Genomic DNA, 16,909 nt, shown 5'->3' on the forward strand with positions numbered 1-16,909 from the left:
GTAGCTCAATCGCCCCTCCTTCCCTTCTCTTGACGTTCCACGCTGTTCTGATCCTTCGGTCGCTTCCCCCACCTCGCTAGCAACGTTCCACGCTGCTGTTCTCGCTCGATCTTTCCCCCCTCCACGACGAAGCGTTCGGCGAACGGAAAAGGGGAGTTGACCACGCCAGCGTGCGGTTAGGCTCCTCCCAATGAACGCTTGGCGGGGAACGGGACGCTAGCGTTGCTCTCAAGCTACAGCATCGTCCGACGACTTTGCCTGGAGGCGAGGGAACCTAACCCAACGGAGGAACCGAACAACAGAGCGAGACCGGTCGAAGGACGAGAGAGAGAAACTTAGCCCGATAGAGGGAGACCGCTCGAGGAACGACAGAACAAGGGGTGGGGGTGACGAAATCGTGCGGCAGGGATCTTCGCATGAAGGAAGGCAGACTCTGGTGGTCAATCGGGCGCCGCGCACCGCAGCAGTGACGCGTCACTGCACCCCTGTTTTTCGAGTTGCACGTGTTTCTTTCCTCTTCACCGACGCTCACCCGGTTAAATCGTCCTTCGTCTTGCTTCCTTTTGGTCAGCACGCCGCGACGACGACCGATAAGCAGCGAATCGACGCGCTGACGTTTGACACCCCCGGGATAACGTAAACGGTACCAAAACCATCGATGGTAACGGACTGCGAACGACTGGTACCGCGACGACGTCGTTCCGTTTCACGTTCCGTCGAACGCAGCGTGAGATTGTCGTCGTTACTCGTGCCGATTCGTACGGGGACCTGGGTTCCCCGTAGATCGATCCGTCGACGCTGCCAGTGTGGATTCCGTGACGAGCACGCTTCCGTTAAACTGTGCATTCTCAGTGATCAGTGAGAGCGTTCGCCGAGGCTTCGATTGAGTTCGTCTTTTGATAGACGGATCGAGGGGCTCGATAAAGCAAGCCGTTATTTCGTCGAGCCACGGTCGACAAAGTGCTGTGAACGTCGCGACCAGGAGACACGTAGCTGCGGATTGTGCTTTTAGCTGGTGACTGGATCCGGCCTGACCACGGCCATTCTCGACACGGTACGTTTATTTTTATCAATCGGCGGTCCCGGGACCGCGATCTTCTCGACCTTGTATCTCATTATGCGTTGAGGACGCGACAGAAACGACTCCTGCGGAAGGATCACTCATCTTATTCTCGGAATAGATATGTCGAACATGTATCAAATTTCCAGTCTTGTACTGATCATAAAATTGTAAATGTCTCGAATTCGAGAGTAGAATCTTTGGTTCCTTGGTTGAAATTGCACTAAGGTCCCAAGAAGAAATAGCTGTTTTTCTTTATTTAGAAGGGTTGTCTATATTACTTCGCGTTAAGAGCATTATTTGCTTCCTTAAACCGCGTATTGTAAAGTTGACAACCAAAATCACGGTCAACAGGCTCTAGTAGGTAGGCGCTAAGATTAAGAAGCCTGTGAATAGGTATCCAGTAGCTAAAGTCTTAATCGTTCGCTATACATAGCTTGGGAATCGAGCAGGCAGGTGAATGGAGGCTTTGAGAGAATTACTTTGTACACTTATTGTAACGTTTTCGTTACCTGGTGTAGTCCTCACTAGGAGGAACGTTAATGACCAAGATAGATCGAATCGTATCCTTGCAAAAAAAGTAACATAATTAATTACAAACATGTCAAAATTCTTCAGAAGTAAAGATAAAAAATATTACAGATAGTTTAATACCTTGTACTATTTTGAAAATCTGAAATAAAAGTTACATTAGCCGTCGTTTCGACGATTCACGATAACTGAATATCGCAAAATTTTTTAATTTAAATTTCTTGCCTAATCAAGAATTTTCTATTCAACGGAATATTTCTGAACAATATTGGCAACACTTTTCCAGTTGATAATACAACGCATTAATTACATAATGAATGTACAATTCAATAATTAAAAATTTGTTTCTTGTGCCACTTTTCTTCTAAAAATGTGATATTACGAAGCCACTCAAATATAAATAACTATCATGAACTCATGAACTCGTGAACTCATAGCTCGCACGGCATCTCTTTCGCGCGCTTCTTAATATATTCCTTTTAATGAAAAATGCTAACAATGTCTACAGGAACTCAAATATTAAATTTTGCAAGGGTAATGCACAAAACGTGTAATTTTTAATTATTTGTCTCATTTAGGTTGCATATCGCAATATAAGTGTGTACTGAATGTGAACGACAGCGAAGCGTCTATCTTGAGCTAGTAGCACATCCACTTCCGGCGGTAATAGCGCCCTTTCCGACGTTTTACATTTTCATACCGTCGCTTTTAACCGAGACTGAATCGAATCGCACGAGTTTGTGCGTTACTTTGAATAAGTGCGGGTAACTCATTATTTTATACGGTTCAGGAACCTACTTCGAATTTTACGCCGACGGATCGCGCAAGTTCGCAGTATAATTCAATGATAAACACGAGGGTTTAATCATTTTTGTCGTGTAGTGGGATAATGGAGTAGTTAACAGTGACTTTCGTTCTTAATATTTAAGAAGATCTGAGGGTGCGATGGTTACGAATTATTATTGTATGGAGCGAAGTATCAGAATTTTTAATTCAAAGTTTTGAGAAAAATTAATTTCTTTCTGAAGTTCATTAAATTAAAGTAGAATTTATGTATTGCATGAAGTCGTTTTTAGATGCGCGATAATTTCCTGTCGTCTGCTATAAAACCGCCCCATTTTGTCATCTTCCTGGTCCAAAATACTGCTTCAATATTAACGTATCTCAGTATCACTTTCCAGCAACGATAAGTATATACCTCTTATTTTTCGGCTTGGAGCAGTATCCCTTTAGAGCATAGATTACAACATCCATTATTCAAAATCAGGAAAATTCGAACAATTCGAACCGCGGATCGACGAAAAGGAAACAACTACGCAGTCGTACGATAAATTTCTCGATTAAAATAATTTCCAGCGTATTGCATTCACCGGTACAAATATTCCCGGCTCGCCCGTAGTCCGTAAAACGCTTCATTGCGTGTTTCGAATCGAATAAATTTTTTTTGTCTCCCCCCCGCCCCCGCGTGCAAATTCGCCCGACGGCGGCCGCTGGAAAACTGTAATAAACCGAGATAGACGTAATAACTTGAAAGCACGGGCAGCGTGACGCTTAGCCACAAATTGCGCGTGCCACAATAGCGCTGTTAACACCGCGATGGCTCATTGTGATCGCGGAAAAAAACGCTTGTCAATTGAAAGTGAATTGCATCGGATTTATATCGCGGAGGGATCGTGATTAAATAACACCGACGGTGCGCTTTGTTATTTACCGACGAGATCCACCGAGCATCCCAATTACCGCGTGCACCCTCGCTGGAGACGGTGGTTATTTATGGTTATTCGTCGAAGTCAAGACAAACGAAACGAGCGTCATCGAAACTGGAAAGGGCCGTCCGCTTTGTCTGTTCTTTCATATAGTTATCACGAGGAGTAGAATGTTAGGCATCTTCGAAACGTAGAACTTAAATATAACGGTTTTTATTTAAATAGGCCTCGAAATTTTCAATATAAGTATAGAATCTATAGATTGTATATCATAATGTTTTTATATTATGGTGAAATATTGGGTTGTCCAGAAAGTTCGTGCCAATTTGTAAGAAAAATTCCACGACCTTTCCACCTTTTAATGGATGTATACATGTTACTTGTTTTCAACTATTCCAGTATATTGAGACCTGTACCACCTACTTTTCAGACTACCCAATGGAATGGAGTAATCCTGTAGCTTCGTTGTATATGAGTATACGTACACTTCTTTACTGTGAAAAGAGTTACTTTTTACATAAGAGTGTTTATAGAGAGACTAATTTCTCAGCCACAAATGGGTTAAATTTAGTGGCAACTAAGGGGTTAAATCCTCCGTCATAAGTGGATTAAGACGTTGACTGTCAGACTAATAATCCTGAAAATTCGTACGAGTCTAAATTTGTTTTCTATACACTTAGAATTTACCAATCCTATCCAGATTAGTGACCACCTTATCTCCAGGATTAATTTATTTAATTCTTCATCCCTGTCACCCATACGCGGGTGATTTGGCGGTCAACGCGTTAAATTCGAAAGCTAGTCACCACATCAAAAGCGTGACTCCCGACCAAGATTTCCCTTCATCGCGGGTTTCTCCTCCCAAGAAAACTACGATCGATTTCAGGAAGTCAGAAATAGGGCGAAAATTTCACCGTCCCCGTCTCCCCTGTTCAACGCTGATTGGGGTTCCGTTGGCGATATTTTCATCTCATTATACTTTCAACATTTTCGGGCGTATATATTTCCGGAACGAACGAAACAAATTCCACCTTTATGAATAATTTATACACACCGTCGCACGAATTAGGGATGGCGATGCGCGAACGACGGACGACGTGCGCGAACACCTGTTCGCCTTTATTATTTTTACACGGGCAGGGGGGGTGTGGGAAAGGGAAACATCGCGCTCATTGAAAGTGATACAATCTCGGAAAATAACAGATGTCCCTTCTCGTTGCTCGAGTGCTGGACAAAGAAAGCCTTCTGCGTACTTCGGAGATTTCACGGAAAAGCCCTTTGTCGTACTTGAAGCGCTCGAGGGCGAAGAGACAACCTGGTACGGAGGATCTCGCGGAAAATTCACCGATTCGGATCGTTTACTAATTCCTTGCGCCTTTCTCGTCGCTGCTCCTGTCGAACAGCGACGACCAAGAGGAGAATTAACCGTTTTATATCCTACGACAGCTCGCGAGTCGAGGTACTAGAAAAATTTGACGTTACGCTTCGATGCTACAGTATTTGAGAGAGTTGTTGAACGTCAACGTTGCACTAGTTTGTTATAATTAATTGGTGGTCAACTATAGTGTTGAAAGTTATATTTGAAGTTTCTACTTGTTGACGAGCGGGTTTGGCGAGTGTGATTTTTCCTGCAAGGTTCACTGGTGCTTGATCGTGTAGGAAAGTTGGTAGGTTGTGATTGTTTCTAATGTTCTTTGAAACGTAGTTTTCTACTGTGAAATTGTAAGTTTAATTTCTATGGTCACTTGTGTTTTATGGTACATTTATTTAATACGTTGCCTGCGAGACTAATACTTGTCAAAAATATGAGCCTATCACTTCGATTTTATACAAAACTGAAACTTATTTTTGAACAATTTACAGAATTCATTCATTTAGTTCTTTAGTGAAACGCCTCTATGTCTATTGAAGACATTTGTTTAAATTAAATGACATGTTTGGTGTTTCGAAATAAATGTTTCATTATAAATATGTATATGAATAAACTTTACACATATATGTATTTATAATGAAAAAAAAATATACATGTCGAATTGAGTAACTTCCTTCTTTTCGAAGTCGGTTAAAAAATGATTTGGAAACGTCATATCTGTCATTTAATTTATACAAAGAAGGTACGAATAGTTATGGCACTGACTGTATCTACATCAATAGTTACTACTGCTCTCTCATGGTACCTATGTAGTTCAATAAATATAGTCAGTCTCAACAGTATTCGTACATTCAATATTTATTGAAGAAATTTGCCTAAATTTAATTATATGTTTAACGTTTCCGAATAAATTTTTCATTAGATGCATATAAATATGCAAAGTTTATTCATGTATATATTTATAATGAAACAGACATCTGGAATCATCGAGCCTATCATTCAATTTCTACAAATTTCTTTAATAGACATAGAGGGTACGAATACTTATAGGATTAACTGTATGGCTGTTAATAAGTACTATTATGGTATAAAATTCAGTATCGAAGAGTATTCAGGGCCCTTGTCACCCCGTGCATCTTCATCAAGTATCTTCCAAAAGCCCTAAACTGTTAAAGGGTTGAAACGCGCCCACACTTGGTTGAACGTTGCAATCTTGTTACTGTCAACGTAGAAAGACGATGCGATACCTCATGGATTAAAAGGCGTCACAAATTAACACCTCCAATTAAGCTGTTACGTTTTGCCAGTGTATTTTCTCGAAGGTATCGTGCGTGCGTCTCGCCAGTGTATCTTCTTCAAGCTGTCGTGTGTGCATTTAAACGAGACATAATTTCGGCGAAAGATCTGATCCGAGGGTCGTTTGTTCTTAGTGAAAGTATCAAGGTGCTCCTGAAAATGTCGTGCAGCTCACAATATTAATTTATTATTCAAGCGACCGACAAGATCGAAAACGCGTGAATAAATTGTCAGTGGTTAAATAGTCGCACAAAAATCTCTGCGAGTTTAACAACTTTCGTTCTCGAGTTGTTCGCGCGGTCGAATTAACGAAACCGTCGGAATCGCAAGTTTTTTCCCGGAAGGGGTTTTTGCGGAAAGGAAAAGCGTTCCTACGTTTCGCTAATTGCAAATCGAGCGTCGAGAATGTCGTTACACCGTCGGCCGTCGCTTTGAAAAGTTTTCTCTTCCCGTTTCGCGTGCGACGTAATTTTTCGTGTAAAACGTCCGCCGGCGCCCCGTGGATGTGAGGGTGGGGAGAGTTTGACGATATCAAGTAATTTAATACTTTGTAGCTTCCTCTAAGCCCGACACCAGGAACGAAGGAACCGAGTAATTAGTAAACTTTGCGCTGGTTCGTGTAATTTGCCGGGAAGTTTGAATTTTCCGCACTCCGTGCCGGTACGCCAGCCGTAACTCGCGGAATAATATATTTTATTCGCTGTTAATTGATTCCGTTGAAAAACCATCGTTGAAATAAGAAAAGTTCATTTTTTCAGCGTAACGTGATGTGATATTCGTGTGTTTTGTGCTGTTTTACTTTCATTATTAAATTTCGATGAATAGAAGCGTAACCAGGGTTGAATAACCTAACACAGAACACGTGGTTAACCCTTTCGCTAGAGCTGACCGCTGATGCGCCATCGCTGAACGGAACTCCGTGTCATTAGTGTACATTTACCGCGATTAGTGTAAAGTTGTCGAGACAATGAAACAATAGAGAACAGGAAAAACACGTCATATGCTATCGAGGAAACGTGTTTACGTATTTACAATGATCGATAGGAGTGGGTATTTTCTATTCGAATTTGCCGGGACTATGTATTCGTATATTTAAGTCTACAATAGGGACAGAGTTAAAAATAGTGTTATAAAATATAAAAAGTGAGAAAATATTCAAAGTAACGTACTCCATTATTGCAGCAATAGGTATTTACATTGTGGCAAGTGGTTAATTTTTTAATACTATGTAAAGCGTGAGGTCTGTAGTATAGTAATCTATAATCATTCAACATACAGCTTGCACATTTTGATCGAATCGTATCGAATCGTTCCTCCCCTTCCACCACCCCTCCTCCCTGAATGTGATATTCGGACGACCGATGATGAAAATACCTAATGATCTACGAATGATAATTAACGCTCATCGTAACTGCGCCGTGATTAACTACGACGAACGAAAGCGACGGTGGAATGCGAGTAGGTGAACGCCATCGGTGTTGTAAACTCACCGTAGGAGGTAATAGCGTCTCGATCGTCAAAGAGTGTATTGCTGCCGATGTAAACACGAGTCCAACCGCAAGCATCTCGGCTACGGAGAGTTTAAATTACACGCTCGTTAGGGGAAGCTTCTTACTTTCAGCGGGTCGAACGATTTTGTTCTTCGATGCATTCATCGCCGCTCGAAACGTGCGTCGAGTAGGGTCGTACGCAAAGTGATTTGTGAAATAACGCAAAATCGGCTAGAATCGGTGGAAGATAGTGAGAAATATACGAGTTCTTTAACTTGAATTTTTGTGTTCTTTTGGTGGAGGATTTTGGAGTACTATTTGAGCCGTTCATTGCACAAATCGGTTAACTCCATAAAACAAAAAATTCCCTTAAAAAAATTCATTTAAAATTCCCTTTATAATATAAATTCTAATAAATATTGTAAAATGTATAAATATAGACGTAGCGAGCCGCAGCTTTCATCTAACGGTATGTAAAATTAATAAAAAAGAAGAAACAAAAAAATAATCGTCAGTAATGTTACAATTTTCATGGGGTGCTGGTAGAGTTAATCAATTTGTGCAGTGAACGTCTCATTTATAGAGCGGAGGAGCTCATTTTTTATAATAAGTAGGCTCTGGATTTTGTGTATCTATGGAGCAGGGAAGTGTAAAAAGTGTAGCGACGAATGTAGGTATAATAACTGAAATATGTGTTTTTTTCATATTTTTATGGAGAATGTTATAAAATTAGATGACTTTCTCGAGTGAAAACTTCCCGCTATATCTTTCAGGTTAATTATTTTACAAGTGTTTGTAACTGTTTACCGTGGCTCGAGGCTGAATTTAACCAATGTCCACCCTTGTATGCGGTGTGTATATAGTGCCGCGACTGCGAGATTCAAGAGTAATGCGTTCCTACTGCACCGTTTGACAGAAGCGCAACCACATAGGACGAGCCAGCAAATTAGCATTTCACTATATTTTCTTAGTACAGCTACGGATTACCCGCACTTGGAAGATTCATTAGGGAGTCTCGGAAAATACAAATCATTTCAATCAATTTTAAACGAAGTGAGAAACTCTTTATGCGCACGTAACGTAAATATATCGCGTAACTCGTACTCAAACATAATTTCTTCCAGAACAATGGCAGAGAATCGTCCACAGGCTTGAAATTATATTCAGTTGAGCACACGTTAATAAATTCCAGCACCGAAACGGCTCATATTTTCTGCCGCGTCCTGATAATTATTCACGCGTAAAACTAATACGGAAAATCACGTGAATCAAAAGTATCGCGGCGCCGATTGGGCCAAAATTTTAATTCGAGCACGGTGTTTCCTTTTTCAAATTTACGATCGCAAAATGGGGGATATCGAGAGCCGTTGAGTCGCGAACGATGACAAATTTATGCGCGCTGGCGTAATGTAGCATCAGGGGAAAATGGAAAAAAATCCGGTGGCAGCCGACACGGAGGGATAGGATGTTTATTATTCACCGCAGCGTTATTTATTTTCTGGTTGCACTTTGAAATTTGCTTTCGGCGAGCCGGTATGCTCGACGGTGCCAATATTTGCCGCGTTTCGCGCGCGATAATCCCCCTGAATTATGTTCTTTCGAACGGGGCCGCGTTTGCACGCGTGGGAGGGCGCGTGAAAGAGCGTGCAGAAGTACAGGGATCAATCGAATCTTCGTGATTTACCGTTCTGGCTTTATGAAATCGCTTGCAACAATATCGTAGTTATTTCGATAGCTCGACGTTTCACGCGGAAACATTGATCAGACTTTACGCGGATCCGAGAGCCGTCGGATAGCGAAATTTGACCTCCTCTTTCCCTTCCAACCCTTCGAACGCGTGTTTAACGCGCGGGACGATTAATGCTTTGCACTGATTTATCGAACGAGATGTTTGTGTAGTTTTACGAGTGCTGAGAATTTCAAAATGAAGTCTTCTTTGGGAATTAATTTCAAAGAAACGAATGGTCTTGCCTTTTTATTTCATGCAATGTTTACATCTATTTTAAAGTATTGCGCAAAAATTAGAAACAAGGAAATGAACGCCTTGACTGGAGTCCTGCCTTTTTATTTTATTTATTCTTTATAACTGCTTTAAAGCCTTACGCAAAAATTAGAAATCCTGCCGACAGTTTCTCAATAATATTCGTCGAGGTTCCCCCGTTCAACAATACCGTCGAGGGAAGTGCTTAAAAATGGTGTCATCTTTTCGTTCCATGACGAAACGAGTCACGCTTGGATGGTAATGCCAGGCGAAAATTTCAGTAATCGGTTTATTTAACGCGCAAACGTGTGAACAATTCAAGAAACCATCCGTCCACTTTTTCTGTGGAACAGTAAATTGCGAAAGCGTGCTCGACGTCCTGGGTTTAAGTGAAAGAAGTCGCTCGGACGTAATATTTTCCATTCGCGTTTAATCTTTCGGGGCACTTGACACGTAATTCTTGTGCTCCTAACGGTTCGCGTTCAGCTGCAGGCTACGGGTAGAAATTAAGTTCCAACGAAAGACGCGAGCGAAACGCGAGACATTTGTCGACGTGGCGGTGCTGCACGCTGGAAAAGCGGAATTCATTGAACCGTGTTTCGCAACATTTTCTTTTCCTCGCTGAAAGAGCGAACGAAATTAAGGTGGGATATTATTCACGACGCAACTGGAACGGGGGAAAGAATTGTTCCTCCCGCGAATTTGTTTTCGTATCGCTTGGAAAATAAAAATAATTGTCTGGCCTTTTGGTGATGGATATTTTTCTGCTTGAAATAGGATAGAGAATAATCGATGGAAATAATGAATGAAATATTCATGAGCCCTCGAGCATTTTGTTGGAACGCTTTTGACTTGTAGCTCTACGGTGGTAAATAAATATTTTTCTAAGAGTTTTATAGAGGAATGCGGGGGATGGAGGAGGGAGTGCAGCGCGAGAGAGAAATTTCAGTAGAAAAACAAGTGAAATACTTAAATTTTAAGATAATTTTAGTAATTTCATTCCTATGATTGTTTCAATATTTAGTCATTAGGTATATTTTTCTATTGTCTTCATCGTATCATTTGTTAAAACATTTTCTTTCGTGTTAGAAAGATTCCTTAACAAATATCGAATTTACAAGGCTGCAAAATTGACACAGTGTTCCAAATAAAAAATATTGTACGTCAAGTAAATGCACAATGGTTTGCCAGGAATAATAGTTTGCGTAAAACAAAGATTCAGTTGATATTCAACAAAAGATGGAAACGGGAAAGTGTACTCTGTTCGAAATGGAAGCTCCAAGCAGAAGGATGTGCTTCGTTTGGTATGAATACTCGTCAACTCGTCGCCGAGAAACAACTGTGTGCCTTTTGCTTGCAAATCTTATGCATTAGCCTTGTGTCTTTGTCATTTCCTGTTGTCATCGTTGTTACGAGATCGCGGCGTGGCCATAGTTTGCCTTCATCCCATGCAACTTTCGCATTTTCCTCTACTCCGTGTATAATTTGATTTCATAAAGAGATAATCAAGGTCCTTTCAATTGGTAATCAGCTCATAAATATACTTTGCTTTTTCAAATTTTTCTCTGAAGGGAGGGTGGTCGTGACAGGCTTTTTTGAAATAAATTTTTTTTAAGGATTACGTCTACACTATCTATTCAACATAGAATACAGATAGAGATATAGAAAATTGACGTACACTCTCGATATACATACAAAAATATTATTATCCAATACAATTTATAACATTAAGGAAAATATGTACGATAATATGAAAATGGAAATGGGAAAAATAATGATAATAATGAGACCAGTATTAAGGGGTTAGATTTAGTCACCGGCGTGAAAAAATAGGTATTATAAATAATTTGTTTACAGTAGTTTAATATATTTTGTAAAACAAATAATTCTAAGTTATTATACAACATTTCAATTTTATTCTACAAAAATTTCAAAACAAAATATTTATTGTAAAAATGCGTTACTTTATTGTTTATAAGTATTGAAGTTTTCATCAAAAATTTGTATACCCAGAATAAAGTGTATGAATTTCATTCAAATCCGTCGAGTGGTTTTTGAGTTACAGTGGTCACTGACTATGAAAACATAGTTTCGAGAAAAACAAGTTCAAAGTTTAACATATAGAAGTAGTTACCTTCAGTTACCTGCTATCAAGTCATAGAGCCCCCTTGGAAATTTTAGGATATCTCGAAAACTATTCATCGGATTAAATTGAAATGTGCAGAAAATATTTTCTCGATATCATACTTGAAGAAAATGCCAAAAAAGAATGGATTTTTTAAAAATCCTGACTAGACCTAACCCCTTAAAGGTGTAAGTAATAATGATATCACTGATAATAATAATAAAAATAACGGTGATATTGTATGTAATGATGCAAGTAAAGATGTTGATGATGTTGCAAAATGGCTGACGTTGGGGACGATTGTTCTGTTTTCAGCACTGTGTTAGCGTGGCCGGAGGTGGCGGCGGCGGCGGAGGTGGCGGTGGAGGCGGTGTCACGGTCGCCGGCAGTCGGCTGAACCTGCACCTTCGTTCTTGCGGGGGCAGCGGTGGCGGCATCGCCGGAAGTGACAGCGCTTCGGATTACCCGCCAAGCGCTGCGGCAGCGCGGAGCCGGGAGGCGGCGGCGGCGGCGCTGCACGCGGCAAGAACCCTGTTGGGCGCGGGGGTGGCTAACCCTTGCTCACCCACCCCCGAACCGCCCTTCTGGAAGATGCCACATAAAGGTTGGTCGAACGAGCCGGTTTCTTTACAACACCCGAGAGCCTGCTTCATCCCTCTTAAGGGGACTTTCTCATTCGAATTCTATAGAAAACAGTAATGTTTTGGTAATAGTAGTGAATGTATGGGTATAGAAACTTGGTCACGATCAATTTTCCTTAAAACGAATGTAACATTACCAACTTCTTTGTAACAATGTCAATGAGGAAGTTCTGTTAAGGTTTCGTTAGCATTGGGACCAAGTGGTATCGAAACTTCGTAGGCTATGCTTCTAATCGTGCACGATTAGACTTCAGTAAATGTAGCAGGAACTGTAATGTAATAGTCTCCCGTACGTGGCAACTGTGATATACATTATAATTTACATGAACTTTAACGTTACTTTTTACTGCGAAATAGCTAGTCTTCTAAAGTGGTCCGTAAATATCACATACCGATTGTTGATCTTTGCCTAACCTTCTGCACTTAGACAAGTAATTTTAATATTATGTAACAGTCAGGTGATACCAGCTTGATCCTATCGCAAGTTTTTACCTTAATATTTATGTTAACTGAATCTACCAACTGAATCTCAATCGAACTAGAAATATTATTTAAACACACGATTGTCTCCTCGTTGCTTCGAATTTCTGTTTCATTGTCTGGAAGCTTGAGTTGAGTGAATTCTCTTTTTATTCTCGGTCGCATATAGTTTGATAAACGCGAAACATGGTTCAACGTCTTTTATAATCCCCTGGAAAGCGCCATTTATGTAATTCCAGGGAAAAGTGGTATTATGTAGATTTCACGCGTTTCAGGGAGATTGAAAAGCGTGAAGTTAACGTGCTCGCCATGCTTTTATCGCGCTTTTGCTTTTCTTCTGTCAGTGTAAGATTTACGTGCACGTACCATCGACCGCATTCTCTTCGTACGCTGTCGCTGAGAATAGAGATCACTCTATTTAATAGGAGTTCGCTTATCGCGTGGAGCGGTTTCAAAGGAGCGCAGCTGTTATATCGAGCATCGCGGCACGATCGCGATCGTTTGAAATCGGTTTACTCGGCCGAGTATCGCGCGTAGAATTTTCAAGTAAACAAGTTTCATTCGCTAGAATCGTTACTTTGTGGAATTTGTTTCAGGAAAATTCTGCGATCTGCCTTTCAATATTATACACAGAGAAATGATACGAAATGAAATTGATGGTTATAAGTTGGACAAAATAGTTTAACCCTTTATGGGCCCATTTTTTTTCTGCAGACAACTTGCGAGGCATTTACTTGGGTATTTTAAGTTGATAGTGCTGCGAACCGTCGCCAATATTGTCATTCGTTATCAGAGACATTATATAATACGTTATCTTGTGAAGGAAACTGAAACTATTTGGTAAAATGTCGATATAGTAGCATGTGATCTGAAAGTTACACGGCCCCATAAAGGGTTAAATACAGCCAGGCAATTAGTAGAAATATTTCTAAGAAATATTTCGTTATATAACGTTATGAAAATTTTCAAGTAATATAATGAAATTATTCGTTACCTATTAGGTTTAGGGCTAATAAAGTTCAGTACTTTTTTATTTAGAATTCGACACTCCACCATACTTTTCTTCATATCTCCTCTATTACTCGATTCACAAGAAAACAATTATTACTACATGATGCAGTCCGTCTTACCAAACAACTTTTGTAGGAACAGACTTTTAATAGACTACAACATCTTCCGAGATATCCTACTGTACTTACTTAAACAAAACACCCTGTACATAAATATAGGTATACATGTATAAGCTTATTCATATACATATTCATAACAAAAAATTCATTTGATTATACCAAAACTATTCTTTAATTTAGTCAAATTTCTTCAATAGATATAGGGGGTACGAATATTCATCGGATTGACTGTATTTAGTGATTTCATCACCGTAATTAAGCAGAAAAATTTGTCACACTTGCAGCTAGATTTAGAGGAAAGATATTGAAACGTAACAGTTAAAATATGTCTCGAGAAGTGTACCGTAGGATCATATTCTTGGTAGAAGACAAAGAGGAAAGGTATCCTTAAGCTCCAAGGACCAGAAGAAAGGTGGACGATTATCTGTCATTCGGATACTGTATCTGAAAGATCCCAGCTTTATATCTCGTCAACTGTGCTAATAGAAGGCCGTTACAATGCGGTCGAGCGTCGGTCGCCTTTCGCATTGTCACCTATCGTTAGCGTCAAATTCGTACCGCGTACCGTGAAACCCGAGCCACGGGGATTTTTTATCGATATTAGTCAGGAGGAACGACGTGTCGTACCTTTGGGATGGATTTCGAAGTTGCCCGAGACCGAGGGGGAAGGACCTGGTTCCTTGAAGTGGGTCCAAACCAAAGTGCCGACAAACGCGAGCCCTGACTAGCTATTAGACTATTCTATTTTTCGACCACCTTGAAACGTATTAACAGTACCTAAATCATGCCTTTATATTTAATCTCAATTTTTATTATGTTAAAGATTCTCAATTTTTATTATGTTAAAGATTTATTAATCTAATGAAATCACAAATTGTATTTGTTTTGATTTTCTATGGTTTAAAATGCAGATAATTGTTTTCCTGTCTTCATGGAAGTTAATATTTTACCGATTGCTAGCCTGTTAACCGTCTATTTGCCATGGCAAGCAATACTTTCTGATTTATAACTGAGATAGCTTTATATGCTCCCATCGTTGTATGAATTATGAAATATTATATAAATATTAATCTAAAAACAATTAAATTTCTATAAAAATAAAAATTAATATTAAATTTAATTGCATGACCAAATACAACCAGTTGGTAAAGTGGTTGGTAAGTTGTTCCTTCGGTTTCCTTTCCAATTATAAATTCACGTTTTAGAAGGGCGAATAATTTTCAAAATATAAACAAACATTAGTTCATTATTGTTTTGAAAATAGAGCCTGCGTCAGAATTTTAGAGTCAATGTCTGAGTCTAAGTGTCATAGTGAATGTTTGAGCGTCTAAGTCAGAGACTCAGAGTTAGAGTCTCAAAGGCAGAGTTTTAGACTTAGTGTCAAAGGGTCTGAGTCAGAGTCTTAAGGTATGTGTAGTCTCTTTTTGTAACTAAGTAAAGAATTCTGCGTAATATCTCGGTCGAGTTAGCCAAGATGGAGGCCCAAGTTTTCTAAACGCGTCTCAATTTACATCTTGTTACTTTCGCGTTAGGTCGGCCGACTAGGATCATAGGTGGTTCGGATCGCACCGCAGCCTTCGGCTAGATTTGTGACCTTCGCAATGAGTTATACGAGGGTCAAGCAAATACGTGTACGCTTATGGGCTTAGGTGGGGCTCGCGGTTACCCCCGGGGTTAACTGGTAACCCGACACGCCTTTCCTTGGCTTCTGTCGGGCCAACAGCCCCTTCTTCACCGGAGACTCTGACGGCGAAGGGTGGCGCCTTTTAACCGAAAAGCCTACGTCGATTCGACGGTAGGAACCCCGGTTACAACACTAGGCACAATCGCTGTATTGCTTCGGGTCAGGCTAGGTCGGGCCGTTGAGTTTAATAAGCGTGCTCCTACACCGCCAATTTGTCTTCCCTTTGTACGGGTTTCATCCATGGTTCGTTTGCGCGTGTGCGTGTCCACGGTCGTGTTAGAAGTCGATGGCCTAAGAATTCTTTGTTCGTCGAGATGTTGGGAATGTTTTATAGTAACCCGATGGATGAGGGAGGGAGCTCTAAACATAGGGAAATTGTAGCTGCTTTAATTGTACCAAGAATGTTTGGTTGGTGTTGAGTGTAATAAATTATTAGAATATTTTAATGCCACTAAGGATGATTGGAGATGCCAGGAACTAAGGGATAAATGAAAACCTGAGGGTGATAAAGTTTAAGCGGAATCTACACCCTGTGAAGCTATTTCTGCCTATCCGTAGGCGTTGCGGCAGCTGACCGAGTTGTCTGACCAATGCAGTCCAAGACTACTTCCACAACTGGTCTTCCGCTACTTTCTTCCTATCTACGCTACGCATATTATTTGATCTCTGCATTGCAGTTGTCTGACGATGATATTTAAATATGATACAGTGATTCCTATTGATAAAGCAATAATATTTTATAAAGTATTCTTAATCCATTACAAAGAATCGCATACACGTGGCTTGGGACATCAGTGCCCAACTAGTAAATTTGTCCACGGTCCAAATTCGAGTTCGAAGTTCCCATTCCAAATGATCCAAATTTAAATACGATACAGTGATTCCTACTGCTTTAGAATTTCCTTAATCCATCATAAAGAATCCATGTACGTGGTTCGCGACATCAGTGGTCAACCAGTGAATTGGTCCAAGCTCAAGTTCGACGTCGCTACAAATGCGCGAAACCTCAATCGATCACCTCACCGCCGTTAAAAGAAATTACAGTTCGCATTACTCTAACCGCACCGCAAGCTCTGAAATCTAAGCCATCGCTCGTATCTGATAATCCCATACAATTTCGGTCCGTTAAAATTGATTCTACCACCAGCGCGCACCGCAGACAAGAGGGGCGTGTATGTTTATCCGAAGTTTGGCCGGATCGTATTACGTTCTACGCGTGATCATAATACAAGTTCGGGGTATGGAAGAGTTTCTCCCCTTCGAGGATCGAGGAGAGTTGCGAAGCGCTCGACAATGCCCTTGCGGCACGAGAGTTGCCCTTCTTTCCTTCACGGTTTCTGCTCGTCTCCGCGTCGATTCTCGCGTTCGACTCTCCGTCTTTTTTTCCCTCGGCTTTCCTTCCCCGTTCTCCAT

The 16,909-nt window shown here is 40.6% G+C and overlaps 1 protein-coding gene across 1 annotated transcript in view; it reads left to right on the forward strand.

Moving 5' to 3' along the window:
- The first annotated feature begins 377 nt into the window (after positions 1 to 377).
- The window catches only part of LOC128875375 (paired box protein Pax-6), a 59,353-nt gene continuing 42,821 nt past the window's right edge, over positions 378 to 16,909 (forward strand). Inside the window, exons 1-2 of the mRNA XM_054120898.1 lie at positions 378 to 1,054; positions 11,877 to 12,165. Of these exons, the coding sequence (XP_053976873.1) occupies positions 12,153 to 12,165 (13 nt within the window). The 5' untranslated portion in view covers positions 378 to 1,054; positions 11,877 to 12,152. The remainder of the gene's footprint in view (positions 1,055 to 11,876; positions 12,166 to 16,909) is intronic.

Source organism: Hylaeus volcanicus, chromosome 4 (genome assembly GCF_026283585.1).
Source record: "Hylaeus volcanicus isolate JK05 chromosome 4, UHH_iyHylVolc1.0_haploid, whole genome shotgun sequence".
Classification (NCBI taxonomy): Eukaryota; Metazoa; Arthropoda; class Insecta; order Hymenoptera; family Colletidae; genus Hylaeus; species Hylaeus volcanicus.